Source organism: Camelus dromedarius, chromosome 13, assembly GCF_036321535.1.
Source record: "Camelus dromedarius isolate mCamDro1 chromosome 13, mCamDro1.pat, whole genome shotgun sequence".
Classification (NCBI taxonomy): Eukaryota; Metazoa; Chordata; class Mammalia; order Artiodactyla; family Camelidae; genus Camelus; species Camelus dromedarius.
In genome coordinates this window covers 63,779,236-63,798,975 of record NC_087448.1, presented here as the reverse complement: position 1 = coordinate 63,798,975, position 19,740 = coordinate 63,779,236, and the positions used below count along the sequence as shown (strand labels likewise).

Sequence of the window (19,740 nt, the reverse complement as noted above, 5' to 3'; positions counted from 1 at the left end):
ACTTGTAAAACTTATGCTCAAAAGTATGTTAATACTGTTAAGTAGACTATTCTTCCTAAAACCTGAATTTAAGTTCTTGCCATTTCTCTCTGTAAACTGATTTTAGAGGGAACCATTTTAAGTCACTTCAGCAGCTCTCAATTCTGAGCTGAGTTCTTTTCAGTCCATGAGTAAACTGAGAGGCCCTGTTTATTCTCACTTGACCACATCTGAAAACTGAGCAGTCATACGTTTGGCTTAAGCCACATATTTAACCCGCTTTCAGTGGTGACGTGGAGCCGTGAAATTCCACCTGCGAGGGCTGTCCTCTTCCTTTCATGGAATCCCATCCACTACCTTGGAGCTAAGCCATTCCCGGGATAAAACAGGCGAAGTTTAGAGGCCGTTATAAGCAGATGAGCTCAGAGAGTCGTGTGATCATTGGTGCTGGAGTTACTCGTGGTTTATTCTTTCCTCTGTGTAATGAAAACGTTTTAAACTCCAAAGGTGTCTACAGGGCTCGAGGGCCATTTTGTGTAATGTTCTTTCCACAGAAAGTTTTGTTTGCTTTCATAATTTCTCCTTTTTGTAAGCACTTTGGGCCCTTTTTATCTAATTCGACAAATACTTACTGGGCACCGAGTAGAAGCAAGTAAAACTGATGCAGGGCCTCAAAGGATCACGTGACTCTGGTGTTTGCACAGATTTTAGGATCACTACCTACATCCTAAACGGTGGCCAGAATTGTCACAAGCAGTAATCTTCCAAGTGTCTGCTGAACTTATAAATTTAACACCTAGAACCACTTAATGCTGTATCTTTCAAATATACTTTAAAAAAAAGAATTGTTTTAAAAACATGTAGTTTATAAATATTAAGACAACCACAGCTATAACTGGTAGAGATTTAATTGGCAAATATCATGGAAACTTGGCAGTTCACTAAGTCCCTTTGTAGCCACTCCTTTTTAATTAGTCACCTTCCAGGGGCTGTTTTATTCTGTATGATACAGTGATTTTTCTCACAGATATTTACTAATTGGGTTTTGTTTATTTTATTTGGGATGGTAACAGCTGGTTATGTTTCCTTGATGAAAAAAAAAAGTGTTAGCCTCCACCAAGATTTCACTTGTTATACAAGAATGATCTTTAGTAACTATGTCTTCCCGTGCAAATTCTCTCTTTAGCAATTGGAACTGTGTCAGAGATTGTATAAGCTACACTTCCAGCTGCTGCTGCTTTTTCAGTCCTACTGTAAGCTCATCGGCCAGGTGCACGAGGTCAGCTCCATGCCAGAGGTGAGCCCACCCCTCCCGCCCCAGGTGCTGCTATGAAAATCATTCCTTTCCTTTCGTTCTCCCCTCACCAGTTTATAAAATGTCCAAGTGATTTTACTCCCCCATAATTATCTCACTCAAGTGCAAGTCTCAGGTACAAGTGTTTTGTATTTCTATCTGTGCTGGTCGGCAGTGCCCGCAGGACAAGGCGGGAGGCAGGTGCCGTACGTGGACGTAACGCATAAGGACACCCCTGAGGGTGAGCGCCTCCCTCAATGCTGTGCCGAGGGGCCTCACTTGCCTCCCCATGGCCCTGGCCCTGTGTCTAGGGATCCTTATTGGAAAAAGTTCCTCGTGTTACGATTTTTCTTCTCTATCTATAGCTTTTCATAGCTGTCCCTATATTGAGATAAGAAGGAAATAATTACGTGATGTTTGATTCTCTTCAGCTTCCCTGCCCTGCTTAGCATTGGGCTGTGTTAATATTTTTAAACGTGAAAGGCAAAATAACTTAAGCATACTGCTTCTGAGCAAGCCAAAATTTTCCTAGACCTGGAAAAAATACCACTGCAGTGTAGTAGGTGTACACTGGAAACTATGGAAGCGCAGAGGGTGAGTGCCTGGTTCAGCTGGAGGCCGGGAGGTTGAAAGAGGAGCCTTTCGGGGGAAATCACAGCTGAGCCAGTTCTTAGAGGATGAGTTGGAGTTAGAAGAAGTGGGAGCTGAGAAGCAACATTCCAATAAGAACAAACAGTGTAGTAAGAAAGAGGAAGGAACTACAGAGCAGGCAGTTTAATACTGCTAGACTACAAGGAGCAAACGGAGTGAGGCAGAAGAGATAAGTGAGGATGAGATCATGGAAGACACCCGCCTGGGAGTGTTTTAGTTAGATCTTTACAGCAAGGAGGTGGAGGGTGGACTTGATGACAAGCAGGTTGGAGACAAGAGACCAGTTACGAGGCTGCTGAAATAGCTCAGATGGAGAAAAGAGTCTGAATTAGGACCAAAGTGCTTTGTATGAGAAGAGGGAGGAAATGTGGGGGACATTTTAGGACAAAAGGTCAATGATAACGGTTGGGTGGGGGCTGAAGGAGAGGGAGGAGTCGAGGACGATTCTAGGTTCCATCTCAGATGAACTAGGTGACTGGCCGGCGGAGCCACAGCAGAGACAGAGAGAGAGCAGGAGGGCCGAGGCGACTGTACGTCCCATCGGTGACGTTCAGTCAGTGACCAGGTCTGCCTGCAAGACCACACAGGTGTGACGGCATCTTGCAGGTAGTTAAATAAGAGGACCTGCAGCTGAAGGTGCAGATGTGGTAACTGTCAGGGAACAGCCATGAGTCCATGAAACAGTCCCACCCTGAACAGCAGGGTGAGGACGGAGCCCAGGAAACCTTGCGTCTTGATAGAGGAGGAGGAGACAGAATGACAACCATGTTACCACGTTTACCACTCAGCTTGGGAAAAAAGGAAAGTGTACAGTTGACCCTTGAACAGCATGAGTTTAAACTTAGTGGGTCCACTTTAATGTGGTTTTTTTTAAATATATGGGAAATCTTTTTAGAGATTTGTGACAATTTGAAAAAACTCATAAACTGCATAAGCCTAGAAATAATGAAAAACTGAGAAGTTATGTCATGAATACCTAAAATACGTAGATGTACATATAACACATAAAAATATGTGTTCATCGGCTGTTTGTGTTATTGATAAGACTTCTAGTCAACAGTAGGCTATTAGTAAAGCTTTGGGGGAGTCCAAAGTTATATGGCACCCTAACCGCACATTGTTCAAGGGTCAGCTGTACTTCCACAAATGCCTAATTTCAAGGGAGGAGAAGACATCTTGCTTTATAAAGAGCTCTTCACAGACCACAAGTTATCAGATAAAAGACATGGTAACTGCTATCTGCCCCACTATCAAGACTTTACGCTTACTGTCCCAGCAAATATGAACAGGATCCTCAGAGTCCATCTTTGCTCAAAAAATAGAGGACATACAAGTGCAACTCACATGTCATTTTCCACACTGAAAAAGTCATTCAAGCTTCACTCCAGAGTAGTAAATTACATGTTATATACTGTGTGTCTATATATGTATGCAATTATTTTAAATCTAATAAATTTAAAGTGAATTTCTCCTTTATTTTAAATCTAGAGAAGTTTTAAATACTATACACACACATACAGTATTTAAAACTTGCCTAGATTTAAAATAAATTCACTTTTTCAAACTTAAAAACTGTATACCTAGAATACTCTAATAACTTATAGGAAAGAATCGCCTCATTAAATTTTAAACCTAGTTCTGGAATAGATCGTTGTATCTACAGGCATCTGTGTGAAGGCGGATAGTCCTTGAGGGCTCAGTTCTATAGCTTGTACAACAAGCAAGCTGGGAATGAAGATGAAGATGTTGGCTAAAGCAACTTCCTAAAGAAAATGGGCATTCTCAGCTTGCATTACAAAGTGAAAGGGGAAAATAACCTTTAAATTCACATCAGGTTTTTTTTTTTTAATGCTCTTAGGGTCAAACTGCAGGAGAGTCGTCTTCCACAGTACACTTTGGGGGCCCTAAGGAGTGACAGAGGTGCTCCCTCACCATTTACTTTTTAACAACTCTGGATCTTTGGGTTCCAGTAATTCTGAGGGAAAACGTCTTTTACCTCTGTAATATGAATACTAACATTACACTGAGATTTTTCCTTCTCTCCCTTAAAATTATGTCTATTTCTATGCCATAGGTAAAGGTTAGTCAAATTTATTCTTCACACAGGTTCCGTGTTCTTGATTACATGTATTGAGCACTTAGGTGCCAAACTATTTGTTTAATATTTAAAATAACCTTGTGAGGTGGATAATCCCTTCTGTCTCACAGATGAAAAAACTGAGGCACGTAAAAGTCTGTTTCCTTGACTGTGCCATAGTCAACAGTGCAGAACTGCCATCTAAACTCAGCTCTGCCCAACTCCCAAGCCTGTTCTCTTGTGCATTTTACTTCTACGTGTGCCCTTCTATCTAAATAGAAACCATTTTAAAGAGACTATCTTTTATATAAGGAGAGCATCCCAGCTGCTGATACATAGTTATTCCGTGCGTGCGGCCCCAGAACGCTACATACACCATGCAGTACTTTCATTTGTCCTTTTAGTTTACCAAGATATTAAGCTCATGATTAACCAGATCTCTTATAGTCATTTTTTTCCCTTGGGGGATATAAAATCCAGCCTGCAACTAAATACAGGAAAAATAACATTTTTTTTTAACAGCTGCTAAATATGTCCAGGGAACTGAGTGACCTAAAGAAAAACCTGAAGGAGGCCACTGCAGCCATCGCTGCTGACCCTCTCTACATAGAGGGGGCGTGGTCTGAGCCAACCTTCTCGTCCACCGAAGCAGCCATCCAGTCCATGCTCGAGTGCTTGAAGAACAACGAACTTGGCAAGGCTTTACGGCAAATCAGGGAATGCAGGTGACTCTACTGTTTCTATTTAGAGATGGTTAAAGGAAATGTGTGCCTAATAGCTGCCCTGTTGTGGAAGGAAAGTCTAGGCCTCTGCCATCACCATGCGAGAAACATCAGAATTCACAACTTAGCGGTTAAAGTATTGGTGTTGGTTCTGGTCATTTGTTATCCTTAAAATGTTGAATCACTTCCAAGTATACGCCAACATAATTTTAAAACTAATTATTTGAATGTACCTCTTTGGGTTTTCCCCTCTACATTATGGTAGTATATTCACATTCATTGGAACCAGAATGCTATAGCAAATAAATGTTTTAAAGATTATCAGATTTTATTCTTATATTTTTATATTTTAGGTATTTTTATCAAATCTAATAATATTCAGTATTCTAAAACTGATTACAGTGATGTTTGCACAACTCTGATTATACTTAAAAAGCCACAGAATTGTATGCTTTAGACAGTTGAATTGTATGTGAATTACACCTCAATAAAAGCTTCTATTAAAAGTAATTTTCTTACACTAATAAAGACTCTTAACTCGTCAACCTTGTGACCAATAGTGCCTCTCATCTCTGCTTCTCTTTCCTGACTGCAGAAGTCTGTGGCCCAATGACATCTTTGGAAGCAGCTCTGACGACGAGGTCCAGACACTACTGAATATTTACTTCCGTCATCAAACTCTAGGACAAACAGGCACTTATGCCCTGGTGGGGTCTAACCAGAGCCTGACGGAAATCTGCACCAAGTTGATGGAGCTGAACATGGAGATCCGGGACATGATCCGCAGGGCCCAGAGCTACCGGGTCCTCACTGCTTTCCTCCCAGACTCCAGCGTTTCCGGCACTAGTCTCTGACAGGAGCCTCCCGCCCCCCGTGGGTGCCAGGCTGGGGGTGCTGCCACGCTGGGGTGACCTCATTCAGTGTCTTCTCAGCCTTCAAAAGGCTTGGTCAGACTGTTCTCCCTCTTGTTACCTGCAGGACTTTCTCTAAAGAGGATGGCAGGACTTCCCACGTGTAGCAATACTATCAGAACCAAGGCAGCACAGGCCATTCTGGGACAGACTCCAGCGGTCATGCTGTGTAGCACACACGTGTTACCATTTTACTGAGCAAACACAATTCACTACTGAAGACGTGACTTCCACTGCATACCAAAGCCGACTACTCTGAACAATACCTTCCTTTCTAGAAACAGTTTTAGATTGGCACAAGTGCAATGTTTTCTTCACTAAAAAGTATTTTATATTCTGCAACTTGTACATTCTTTCCCTTTCTTTTTCTTTTTTTTTTTCCTGGGTGAATTGAGGAAGGGGCAGGCAGAATGAAGCTGGCCACTGAAAACTGTATAACGGTCAAAAGCTGACAGCCTGTATGTGTGAAAAGGGAATTGTAAATGGACAAATTTAATGTACACTGAAATTTGAATACAATTACTGTATCTAAAAGGAGCTGCTATGAAGTACCTTTCTTATGTTGCTAGGCTACTGTCTCTGAAAGCCCTGGATCTCTTTGCAGGGGTCTGTGATTAGGACCCTCACACCAAAAATGGTCCACATAGACCCTTTTTTTTAAGGATCCTGGCTGCTTTTTACTAGAAGGTTGCTTTTATGAGCATATTTATACTATAGGAGAATGAGTGTTAATTTTAACCAACTTTTCCATTTTGTAGAAAAAAGTTAAAGATATTTACACTCTAAATTCCAAGTCTTTCCACCTGTCACGCATGCATATTTTAGTATCCATTTGGATAATCGGAAGTAGAATCATAAAGGTAAAATATGAGTTGTCACTTTGTTTCTTAAGAAATGTCATTTTATTTGTAATATAAATGTAAAGGGCCACCCTTAAGTTTTCTCCTTAAACTTAATGCTGTCCCGTGTTAGCTGCGTGCATGTGAAGCTGTTGCACATATTCAGAAACATAGTCAAAGTTTATCTATGTAACTTATTCACTCTGTAAATACATTTAAAGTTTTTGTGATGTAATCTTGGTTGATACTCTGTTCAGAACTTCCTTTAGACTAAAAAAGAAAAAATACATATTGACCATGAGTTTTGTTTCTGGTTAATGAAGATTCTGCCTTTGACACATTTATGGTTTTGCATGTGGGTCACCACAGTGACAGCCCCAAAGGGTGCTGCACTCATGCCTATTCCGTGAATGCCACCACTGGGGCTTGCTAGCACAGTGACCCTGGGAAGCAGGAGGACTCTAGAACCTCTTTGGAAGTGGACACCAAAGATGGTGACCTTCAACCATCTTTCATGGAGCAATCAGCAAAGAACCAGAGCTCTGACTGTCCACAGCCTATCATGAGGTTGTCATCCTTACAATTTTGAAAAAGACCCAGAATGAGCAGGAAGAAATAGGAGGAGTTTTAATTCTCTCACCGACACCCATCTATCCCTCACCCCACTCGAAAAATAGGGGTATGGAGACACACAACCATCTAATTTCTACTGTCCTCTTACTCACAGTTCTTAGACTAACAAATATAACTTGCTTTCCTAACATACAACCAAATCATAAATGGTAATTTTCTAGAAGGATCCTACAACAGAGTCTGACCCAAGAGTTTTTTTAATGTTACCATAGATACAACTATTAACTGACTTTAATGACTTTCTGGAGATTGCTGTCAACACATTCTGCTGGTGATTTATTTTTTTCAACTTAGCTGAAAAATGATTTGCCACAAATTTAGAAAAAAAAAACTGAATCACGAGCTCTCTGAAAAAAAATCTCATTAAATACTACCAACCCTAGCCAACTCTCAGAGTTCTGCTGGGACCCACAGTAGAAAGGACTAACCAATTAACTAACCAAGTTAATGACTTAACTTTCCACCATGGCCTCTAACCCAGCAAAGAATCACTGTAACGGCGTACTCTTAAAAAAAAAAAAAAAAAAAGAAGAGTAGGGGAGGATTTCATGCCATAGCTCATACTGTCCAAAGGTGCTTTAAAAATACTCAGCTGGAGAGGGCCACGATAGTGGAGTAGAAGGATGCTCATAGCTCACCCTCTCCCACGAATACATGAAGACTGACATCCACAGAAGACCCACCCAACCAATCAAAACACTTGCTGAACTTCGGCAGAACATCGCCTTCTTCAAAAGACAAAATATGCAATCTAGTAGGAGAAAAGGAAAAAAAGGAAAAAGCAAAATAGTGCAGGACCAGTCCCACGGGGAGGGAGAGGCAAAGGAGGAACAGCGCTCGTACACTGGGGTCTCCCCCTCTCCAACGGAGAGGTCAGTGGGATGGAGGAGGAACCTCCAAGGCTCGGATCTGTACTGAATAGCCCTTGACTGACAGAACCAAGTTAAACGGGCACAAAGGGTCCCTGTGACCCCCAACCCTAGACTCGAATCGGCAGGGGTGGGACTGGACAGGCTGCCCAAGCCGGGCCGACTGCACAGGGGCAAACTTGGGGGACTGCAGTGTGCTGTGTGCCATTGCTGGGAGGGTAGACTGATCAGAACAGCCTGGGTCCCCCATAAAATACAAAAAAAAAAAAAAAAAAAGCAGAGCAAAACTGCTGGTGTGCCCTGGGGGGAGGGGCACCGTAGCCTTTGTCCCCACAGACCCGCAGCACCATTACTGCAGAAGAGAGGCGGGGCTCAGCCACAGCCACCACATTCTCAGTTGCGGGTGCCCAGACAGAGGCAGGGTGGAAGCCTGAATCCTTACCTACGGGTTCCACAACCTCATAGATGGGACTGACATTTCTTTACAGCCCCAGGCAGAGGGGAATGTTGTGAACTCATGCCTCTAAGACAAATGAACAAGGAGCACAGTTCTGGCACAGAGCAGGGGTGAGGGCTGCTGCCACCCTTTTCTCCAAGCCAGCCTACCCAGCGCAGACCCCACATGGCACAGGGAGCGGCACTGAATGGGGCGAAACCTGAGGGCCTCTGGAACCAGTGAGTGGAGTTCGCACAGCAGGCAAGGGCAAGGGCAGGAGTGGTGACAACCACAGAACAAAAAGGAGGCCCTGATCAGTAGCCAGGGCAGGCTCTGACTACCAACGGCCACATGCCTAACCAAAGGGATAACAGGCAAAAGGCATGGAAGGAAGACTTGGCAACCACCCATACTTAAGAAGGACCTCTCGATAAAATTATTAAGAGCACACAATCTCCACAGGAAAATATCCACTTTTATTTCTTTTCCTTTTTTAATTTTTAATTTTTTTAATTTTTAATTTTTTAATCCCTTTTAAAATTTTCTTTAAACTTTTTATTGTTTTTTTAAATTTGTCTCAATTTGATTTTAATTACTCTTTGTTTTGTTCTGTTATTTTTTATACTGCTTTCAAATATCTTTTCTTCTTTAAAATTTTTCTTTTAATTTGTCTTAACTTGATTTTTATTTCTCCTCATTTTGTTCTTCTCTGATTGATTATATCCTGTTTTCAAATCTTTTTTTCTTCTTTTAAACTTTTTTTTTAGTTTTATTTCCACATCCACTTTAGATAAATAAACAAATTAATAAATAAACCCTTTCAGGACCACAGTAGATAATTGATATTCCATAATCCATAGGGCCAGAGAGATATAAGTAAAATGAAGAAGCAGAGGAACCACTCCCAATTAAAAGAAAAAGAGAAATCCCCTGAAAGAACAATCAATGAAATGGAGCTTAATAGTCTACTAGATCATGATTTCAAAAAAGGAGTGATCAAAGTACTGAAGGAACTGAAAGAGACTGTGAATAGAGACAGAATATGTCAAAAAGGAAATTGAAACTATAAAGAGGAGCCAATTAAAATTGGAAAAGTTATTTGCTGAGATGAGAGCTGAGCTAAAGGCTGTAAAAAGTAGGCTAGATAATGCAGAGGAACGAATGAGTGACTTAGAAGACAGGATAACAGAAATCACCCAATCAGAACAGCTGAAAGAAAAACAAATGAGAACAATAAAAGGGACCTATGGGATAGTATAAAGCAACCAACCTATGCATAATAGGGGTCCCAGAAGGAGAAGAAAGAGCAAAGGGGATTGAAAAGGTATTTGAAGAAGCCATGATTGAAAACTTCCAAAACCTAAAGAAGGAAACAGATACCAAGTACAGGAAGCACAGAGGGTCCCAAACAAGAACTCAAACAGACCCACACCAAGACATATTATAATCAGAATGGCCAGGGTTAGGAATAAAGAAATAATTCTAAAGGCAGCAAGAGAAAAACAAAGAGTTACAAGGGAACCCCCATAAGGCTTTCAGCTCATTTCTCTACATGAACACTGCAGGCCAGAAGGGAGTGGCAAGATATATTTAAAGCCCTGAATGAGAAGAAGATGCAACCTATGATACTTAATCCAGAAAATCTATCCTTTAGAATAGAAGGAGAGATAAAGAACGTCACAGGCAAGCAAAAACTAAAAGAATTCAGCAACACTAAACCTATGCTAAAAGATATATTGAAAAATCTACTCTACATAGAAAAGCAGGATGCTACAGAAAGGAGAAAACCATAATTGGAAGGTGATAACAATAATGAATTACAACAGAATAAACATGAAATTGTAAAAGATGACATTTAAATCATTAAGAGTGGGAGAGGGGAGCAAGAAAATATAGTTTTCTTCTTTTTCATTTTCTTTTTTTGTTCTTAATAGGATGGGTTTGAGCTTATATTACTGTTTAAAACAGATATAGTAATGGGTTAGTATACATATAAAATAAGGTAACCACAAGCCAAAAGATTACAATAGAGTCACAAAAACTAAAAAGAAACCAAGACAATACAAAGGAAAATTATCAAACCACAAAAAGAAAAAGGAACAAAGAGGAAATACCAAATCAACTGCAAAACTAAGTTCAAAATGGCAATAAACACACATGTTCAATAATTACTATAAATGTCAGTAGACTAAATACTCCAATCAAAAGACACAGAATGGCAGACTGGATAATAAAACAAGAACCTACAATATGCTGCATACAAGAGACCCACTTTAGGGAGAAAGACATACATAGATTGAGAGTGAGAAGATGGAAAAAGATATTTCATGGAAATGGAAATGACAAGAAAGCAGGAGTAGCAATACTGATCTCAGATAAAATAGACTTTAAAACAAAGGCCAAAGAGAAAGATAAAGAAGGACATTATGTAATGATTAAAGGAGCAATACAAGATGAGGATATTACAATCATTAACACATATGCACCCAATATGGAAGTACCTAAATACATAAAGCAAATACTAACAGATATAAAGGGAGAAACTGATGGGAACACAATCATAGTAGAAGATTTTAACACCCCATTAACATCACTGGAAAGATCTTCCACACAGAAAATTAATAAAGCAACAGAGAAATTAAATGATACAATAGAACAATTAGACTTGGTTGATATTTTCAGAACATTACATCCCCTAAAAATAGAATATATATTCTTTTCAAGTGAACATGTAACATTTTCTAGGGTAGATCATGTTTGGGCACAAAAGAAGCCTCAACAAATTTAAGAGGATAGAAATTATTTCAAGCATTTTTTTTCTGATCACAATGCCATGAAACTAGAAATCAACTACAGAAAAACAAAGGAGGAAAGAACGACAGCATGGATATTAAACAACATGCTACTAAAAAACCAATGGGTCAATGATGAAATCAAAGAAGAAATTAAAAAATAATTTGAAACAAATGACAATGAAAAACAACCACACAAAATCTATGGGATGCAGCAAAAGCAGTCCTAAGAGGGAAGTTTAGTGATAGAGGCCTTCATCAAAAAAGAACAATCTCAAAAAAATAATCTAAACTACCTGATAAAAGAATTAGAAGAAGAGCAGCAAACAAAACCAAAAATCAGCAGAAGGAAGGAAATAATAAAGATCAGGAAAGAAATAAATAGAGTTTTTAAAAAAAGAGAAAAACAACACCCATTTATGATAAAAACTCTCACCAAAGTGGGTATAGAGGGAACATATCTCAACATAATAAAAGCTATATATGACAAACCTACAGCCAGCATAGTACTCAATGGTGAAAAACTCAAAAGCTTTGCACTAAAATCTGGGACAAGAAAAGGATGTCCACTATCACCGCTCCTATTCAACATAGACTTGCAAGTCCTAGCCACAGCATTCAGGCAAGAGAGAGAAATAAAAGGGTTCCAAATTGGAAAAGAAGAGGTAAAAGTGCCACTATATGCCGACAACATGTTACTATATATAGAAAACCCTAAAAGGTCCACACAAAAACTACTAGAGCTGATCAAAGAATTCAGCAAGGTAGCACGTTACAAGATTAACGTTCAAAAATCAGTTGCATTTCTTTACACTAACGATGAATCAACAGAAAAAGAAAGTAAAGAAACAATCCCCTTTAAAATAGCACCCAAAGTAATAAAATACCTAGGAATAAATCTAACCAAGGAGGTGAAAGACTTATACACGGAAAACTATAACCCATTGATGAAGGAAATTAAAGAAGACTTAAAAAAATGGAAATATATCCCATTGCTCCTGGATTGGAAGAATCAATATTGTTAAAATGGTCACACTGCCCAAGGAAATCTACAGATTTAATGCAATCCCTATCCAATTACCCAGGACATATTTCACAGAACTAGAAAAAATCATAATAAAATTTATATAGAACCATCAAAGACCTAGAATTGCCAAAGCATTACTGAAGAGAAAGAAAGAGGCTGGAGGAATAACTCTCCCAGACTTTAGACAATACTATAGAGCTACAGTCATCAAGACAGCATGGTATTGGTACAAAAACAGACATATAGAGCAATGGAACAGAACAGAGAGCCCAGACATGAACCCACAAACTTTTGGTCAACTAATCTTCGACAAAGGAGGCAAGAATATACAATGGAATAAAGACAGTCTCTTCAGTAAATGGTGTTGGGAAAACTGGATAGCAGCATGTAAAACAATGAAGCTAGAACACTCCCTTACACCATACACAAAAATAAACTCAAAATGGATCAAAGACTTAAACATAAGACAAGATACAATAAACCTCCTAAAGGAAAAGATAGGCAAAACATTATCTGACATATATCTCAAAAATTTTCTCCTAGAAGAAACTAAAGCAAGAATAAACAAATGGGACCTAATGAAACTTACCAGCTTCTGCACAGCAAAGGAAACCATAAGTAAAACAAAAAGACAACCTACGGAACGGGAAAAAATTTTGCAGATGAAACTAATAAAGGCTTGATCTCCAGAATATATAAGCAGCTCATACGACTCAATAAAAAAATAAACAACCCAATCCAAAAATGGGCAGAAGACCTAAACAAGCAATTCTCCAAAGAAGACATACAAATGATCAATAGACACATGAAAAAATGTTCAATATCACTAATTATCAGAGAAATGCAAATTAAACCTACAATAAGGTATCGCCTCACACCAGTCAGAATGGCCATCATTCAAAAATCCACAAATGACAAATGCTGGAGAGGCTGTGGAGAAAAGGGAACCGTCCTTCACTGCTGGTGGGAATGCAGTTTGGTGCAGCCACTGTGGAAAACAGAATGGAGATTCCTCAAAAGACTAGGAATAGACTTACATATGACCCAGCAATCCTACTCCTGGGCATATATCCAGAAGGAACCCTACTTCAGGATGACACCTGCACCCCAATGTTCATAGCAGCATTATTTACAATAGCCAAGACATGGAAACAGCCTAAATGTCCATCAACAGATGACTGGATAAAGATGATGTGGTATATTTATACAATGGAATACTACTCAGCCATAAAAACCAACAACATAACGCCATTTGCAGCAACATGGATGCCCCTGGAGAATGTCATTCTAAGTGAAGTAAGCCAGAAAGAGAAAGAAAAATACCATATGAGATCGCTGATATGTGGAATCTAAAAAACAAACAAACAAACAAACAAACAAAAAGCATAAATACAAAATGGAAAAAGACTCACAGACATAGAATACAAACTTGTGGTTGCCAAGGGGGCGGGGGGTGGGAAGAGAGACTGGGATTTCAAAATTGTAGAATAGGTAAACAAGATTATACTGTATAGCACAGGGAAATATATACATATATCATAAGATCTTATGGTAGCTCACAGAGAAAAAAATGTGACAATGAATATATATATGTTCATGTATAACTGTAAAATTGTGCTATACACTGGAATTTGACACATTGTAAAATGATTATAAGTCAATAAAAAATGTTAAAAAAAAAAAAAAAGAGAAATCAATCAAACCAAGAGCTGGTTTTTTGAAAGAATAAGCAAAACTGACAAACTTCTTGCCATGCTCCCCAAGAAGAGAAAAGAGAGAGCACAAATAAACTAAATAAGAAAGGAAAATGGAGAAATTAAAACCAATACCACAGAAATACAAAAAATCATAAGAAAATACTATGAACAACTATATGGAAACAAAATGGATAACCTAGAAGAAATGGACAAGTTTCTGGAAACATACAGTCCACCAAGACTGAATCAAGAAGAAATAGACCACTTGAACAAACCAATCACAAGAAATGAAATAGAATTAGCAATAAAAAAAAAAACCTCCCTACAAACAAAAGTCCAGGACCAGATGGCTTCACCTGGGAATTCTACCAACATGCAAAGAAGAAATCATACTGGTCATTCTCAAATTCTTTCAGAAGATTGAAAAGGAGGGAGTACTCCCAAACTCTATTTATTAAGCCATCATCACCCTGATACCAAAACCAGACAAACACACTACCAAAAAAAGAAAATTACAGACCAATTTCACTGATGAACATAGATGCAAAAATCCTCAACAAAATATTAGCCAACAGAATACAACAGCACATTAAAAAGACCATACACCATGATAATGTTGGGTTCATCACAGGAACACAAGGATGGTTCAACATACACAAATCAATTAATGTGATACACCACATTCACAAAAGGACAAAAATCACATGATCACCTCAATAGATGCAGGAAAAGCATTTGATAAAGTTCAACACCCATTTATGATAAAAACTCTTACCAAAGAGGGTATAGAGGGAAAATATCTCAACATAATAAAAGCTATTTATGACAAACTTACAGCAAGCATAGTGCTCAACAGTGAAAAACTGAAAGCCCTCCCACTAAACTCTGGGACAAGACAAGGTTGTTCACTCTCGCCATTTCTATTCAACATAGTCTTGGAAGTCTTACCCACAGCATTCAGGCAAGAAAAAGAAATAATAAGGGATCCGAATTGGAAAAGAAGAGGTAAAATTGTCACTGTAGGCAGATGACATGATACTATATATAGAAAACCCTAAAAGCTACTTATAAAAACCACTAGAGCTGATAAAAGAACTCAGCAAGGTAGCAGATTACAAGATTAATGTACAAAAATCAGTTGCATTTCTTTACACTAACGATGAATCAACAGGAAAAAAAAGTAAAGAAACAATCTCTTAAAATAGCACCCAAAGTAATAAAACATCTATGGATAAATCTGATCAAGGAGGTTAAAGATTTATACATGTAGAACTACAAAACATTGATTAAGGAAATTAAAGAAGACTTAAAGAAATGGAAAGATATCCCATACTCCTGGATTGGAAAAATCAATATTGTTAAAATGGCAACAGTGCCCAAAGCAATCTATAGATTTAATGCAATCCCTGTCAAATAACCCAGGACATTTTTCACAGAACTAGAACAAGTCATATTAAAATTTATGTGGAATCACAAAAGACCCAGAATTGCCAAAGCATTACTGAAGAAAAAGAAAGAGGCTGGAGGAATAACCCTCCCAGACTTCAGACAATATTACAGAGATACAGTAATCAAAACAGCATAGTATTGGTAGAAAAACAGACATATGGATCAATGGAACAGAAAAGAGAGCCCAAAAATGAACCTACAAACTTTTGGTCAATTAATCTTTGACAAAGGAGGCGAGAACATACAATGGAATAAAGATAGACTCTTTAGCAAATGTGTTGGGAAAACTGGACAGCAGCATGGAAATCAATGAAGTTAGAATACTCTCTCACACCACACACAAAAATAAACTCAAAATGGCTTAATAACTTAAACATAAGACAAGACACAATAAATTTACTAGAAAAAAAAGAAAATTACCGCAAAACATTATCTCACATACATCTCAGCAACATTGTCCGAGAGCAGTCTACCCAGGCAATAGAAATAAAAGCAAAAATAAACAATTGAGACCTAATTAAACTTACAAGCTTTTGCACAGCAAAGGAAACCATAAGTAAAACAAAAATGACAATCTACGGAACCGGAGAAAATATTTGCAAAAGATGAGACTGACAAGGGTTTGATTTCCAGAATATATAAACAGTTCACACAACTTAACAAAAAACAAAAAACCCACCCAATCCAAAAATGGGCAGAAGACCTAAACAAGCAATTCTCCAAAGAAGGCATATGAATGACCAATAGGCACATGAAAACATGCTCTATATCAGTAATTATCAGAGAAATGCAAATCAAAACTACAGTGAGGTATCACCTCACACCAGTCAGAATGGCCATCATTCAAAAGTCCACAAATGATAAATGCTGGAGAGGGTGTGGAGAAAAGGGAACCCTCCTACACTGCTAGTGGGAATGCAGTTTGGTGCAGCCATTGTGGAAAACAATATGGAGATTTCTCAAAAGACTAAAAACAGACTTACCATATGACCCAGCAATCCTACTCCTGGGCATATATCCAGAGGGAACCTTAATTCAAAAAGACACCTGCACCCCAATGTTCATAGCAGCACTGTTTACAATGGTCAAGACATGGAAACAACCTAAATGTCCACAGACAGATGACTGGATAAAGAAGAATTGGTATATTTATACAATGGAATACTACTCATCCATAAAAAAATGATAAAATAATGCCATTTGCAGAAACATGGATGGCCCTGGAGAACGTCATTCTAAGTGAAGTAAGCCAGAAAGAAAGAAAAATACCATATGATATCACTCATGTGTGGAAACTAAAGAAGAAAAAGACAAATGAATTTATGTATAAAGCAGAATCAGACTCACAGACATAGAATACAGACCTGTGGTTACCAGGAGGGTGGGAAGTGGGAAGAGATAAACTGGGAGTTTGAGATTTGCAGATACTGACTCATACATATAAAAGAAAAGTTTATACTGTATAGCACAGGGAACTATATTCAATATCTTGTAATAGCTTACAGTGAAAAAGAAAGTGAAAATGAATATGTATATTCAGGTATGACTGAAGCATTGTGCCATACATCAGAAATTGACACAACATTGCTAACTGTGCCTCAATTTAAAAAAAAATACTCAGCTGTGTCATGTGGAGGAATATCTCATTTTCATTTTTATTGGAAGATAATCTCTTTCACTTTAGAGTATCAAGAGAGAAAAGGAAAATTCTTCAGAATAAAGATATTTTTAAAGCTTAAAATATAATAAAATACAATTAAAAGGGGGATTTCAATAATATCTTATAATCTGTAGTCATGGGAATTAGTGGAGGTTTTTTGTCTTGTTTTTTAAAAAATAGATTAATGTGAAAGATTTCTTTTCCTCTATTTCTTCACCTACTCTCCCTTGAGTGTAGGAGAAAGATCCTTTAAAGCTGCAGACCTACCCCAACTGAGCGCAACAATGACTTTAGATCCCCAGTTAAACCTCCTTGGATATCGTGTTGTGCCGCTGTTACTGAAGCATCAATTTTCACTTCCCTGGGGATGTGCGGGAGAACAGGGAGGGTGGGTAGAGATATCCACCCAGAGGAGAGGGCAGATATCTAACAGACGCTTTCTAGCCCCAACACGTAACACACTTTATCCACTGGCATAAAAAAAGCAATTCAGATATGTGCACAGCAACTTAAACATAACTTGATTAAAACTGCAGTGTCCAAATCCAGTATCTTGGAAAAAGCACCTTGGCATGTCAATGTCTCATCCCCACCAACAGGTGAGACTGTTAATATGTTAGTACAGCTGTGAAATAAAGATGCTTCTGTTAGGGTTACACATGCCCACACGTGCACACAAACGTGCAGAGGCAGGTCTTAAGGCTCTTCAGGTTCCAATTCCTAATGCTATTCTTTTCAGTGAATTGTAGAATTACAGACATAAGGGTACCTCCAGGCTGTTTATGTCAATAGCTTACACCTGCTTCCAAATACCTGCCTGAGAAGTAACATAAACATTAGTGTCTGTGGGTGATTTTGCAGCATCTTAATTATATCTTGTTAAATTGGTTCTTTTAAGTTTTTTTATACACTTACTCAGGATTAACTTTTGAATACCTACCGTGAGCTGAGTGTTTTCCTTCATCCAGCACACATTTATCGTGTACCTACTCTGGGCTAGGCACTGTGTCAGGGGATACTGCATGGATCCAAACAGACCCATCCCTGTTTGCAGGCAGCTTGCATTTTCGGAGGGGAGATGTGCTTGTCTGCCTATGCCAGGTGGTGTCGAGGGAGAGACAGTAACGGGTGTGGGGCTATTTGAGAAAGGGGGCCAGAGGAGCCTTCCTAACAGGATGATATCTGAGCAGAGGTATGAGTCAAGTGAGTATATAGCATGGATTTCTGGGGGAAGAGCGTTCCAGAAAAGAGAAAGGCAGGTGCGAAGATCCAGAAGCAGGAGCAGGATCTCCCTGTTGAAGGGCCAGCAGGGAAGCCAGTGACCAGAGTGAAACGAGTGAGGAGGAGAGTGGTCAGAGGGCAGCAGAAAGGGCCGTGTGGGCCAGGAGGGACTCGGGACTTTACCAGGTGACATGGAAAGCCACTGGATGTTGGGCAGCAGAGCAGTGACAGGCTTTGACTTTTGACCTGTGTTTGACAAAGAGCATTCTATTTGGAATGATGAAAAAATTCTGGAAATAGATAGTGGTGACGGTTATATGACACTGTGAATGTACTTAATGCTGCTGAATTGTGTACTTAGATGGTAAATTTCCTGTTCTCTATATTTTACCACAATAAAATAAATCGTTGAGGAAGGATCTGGCTGCTACGTGCAGAACAGACCACCAGACAGCAGAAGCAGGAGGACCAGATAGAAGGCCACGGCAACAGTGTCGTCACAGGTGATGGTGGCCAGGGCTGGGGTAGTAGCCACGGAGGTGATGAGAAGTGGGCCTGTTCTGGAAATATTTCAGAGGTGGAGCTCTGAAATACAGGACTTGATGACGATAGGCAGAATATGAGAGACCCCAAAGTCTGGCCCAAACCACTGAAAGAATGGAGTTGCTATCTCCCAAGAGGAGGTACAAGTTTGGGAAGTGGAGATCAAGATTTAATTTTCAGACATGTTAACTAAGATGCTTAATTAAACACCCAAGACAATATGGAGAACAAATGGGTGGATCTACGGGTCCACTACTGAGAAGTCTAAAAACGTAGAGATGGTATGTAAAGCCACTGAGGGAAAAGCAATACACATCTGTCTCCCCTGTAAGACTCAGAGTGTCGTACAATGAGTTTGAAACCTTAGTTGCACGTTAAATCACATGGGGAACTTAAAACACCAATACCCGCTCCACTCAGCCAAAGATTGATTTAAGTGGTCTGAAGTGTGCAGCTCCAGAGCTGTTGAAAGTTCCCCAGGTGATTCTGATCCACTGCCGAGATTGAAATACTGCTTTGGTGGTTCTCGAAACTAAGAATCACTGAAGGATGCTTGTGAAAAATAAGTACTTGCTCAGGTAAATCCAGGGTCCACCAAATCAGCATTTTTATAACCATTTCACTTTGAATGTCATTGAATTAGGAGGAATTTATGCTACAGCAAAGTGCACAGCATCATTTTTCCATGCTGGCTGTTTGTGTGGTGATTCAACCCCAAGTCTGTCATTGATTTGTTACTTTGTTTTGTCTTTGAGGTCACAGGAAGTGAGTGGCTAGAGTCCGCTGTGGTCCACTTACAAAGCAATTTCCTGGCAGATGCTTCCTTCTCTGTCACCACCTCCTCTAGCCCCGACCCTGCTTTTAACAGCAAACTCTTGCTGTAACACTGTGTGCCAACTCAAGTTGTTGGTTCCAACAAGTCTGGCCACCTGCCACCAAC

General features: G+C 39.2%; 1 protein-coding gene and 1 long non-coding RNA gene across 11 annotated transcripts in view; one reads left to right on the top strand and one right to left on the bottom strand.

Annotated features, from left to right (window-relative positions):
* Positions 1–6,774, top strand: part of FRY (FRY microtubule binding protein) — a 361,507-nt gene extending 354,733 nt beyond the window's left edge. For all 4 annotated transcript variants that reach the window (XM_064493224.1, XM_064493223.1, XM_010994182.3 and 1 more), the window contains 3 exons: positions 1,166–1,276; positions 4,524–4,726; positions 5,319–6,774. In XM_064493224.1, coding sequence (XP_064349294.1) covers positions 1,166–1,276; positions 4,524–4,726; positions 5,319–5,577 — 573 coding nt within the window. In that variant the 3' untranslated portion in view covers positions 5,578–6,774. The remainder of the gene's footprint in view (positions 1–1,165; positions 1,277–4,523; positions 4,727–5,318) is intronic.
* Positions 1–19,740, bottom strand: part of LOC116157172 (uncharacterized) — a 50,161-nt gene that overhangs the window by 24,918 nt on the left and 5,503 nt on the right. The window lies entirely within an intron of this gene.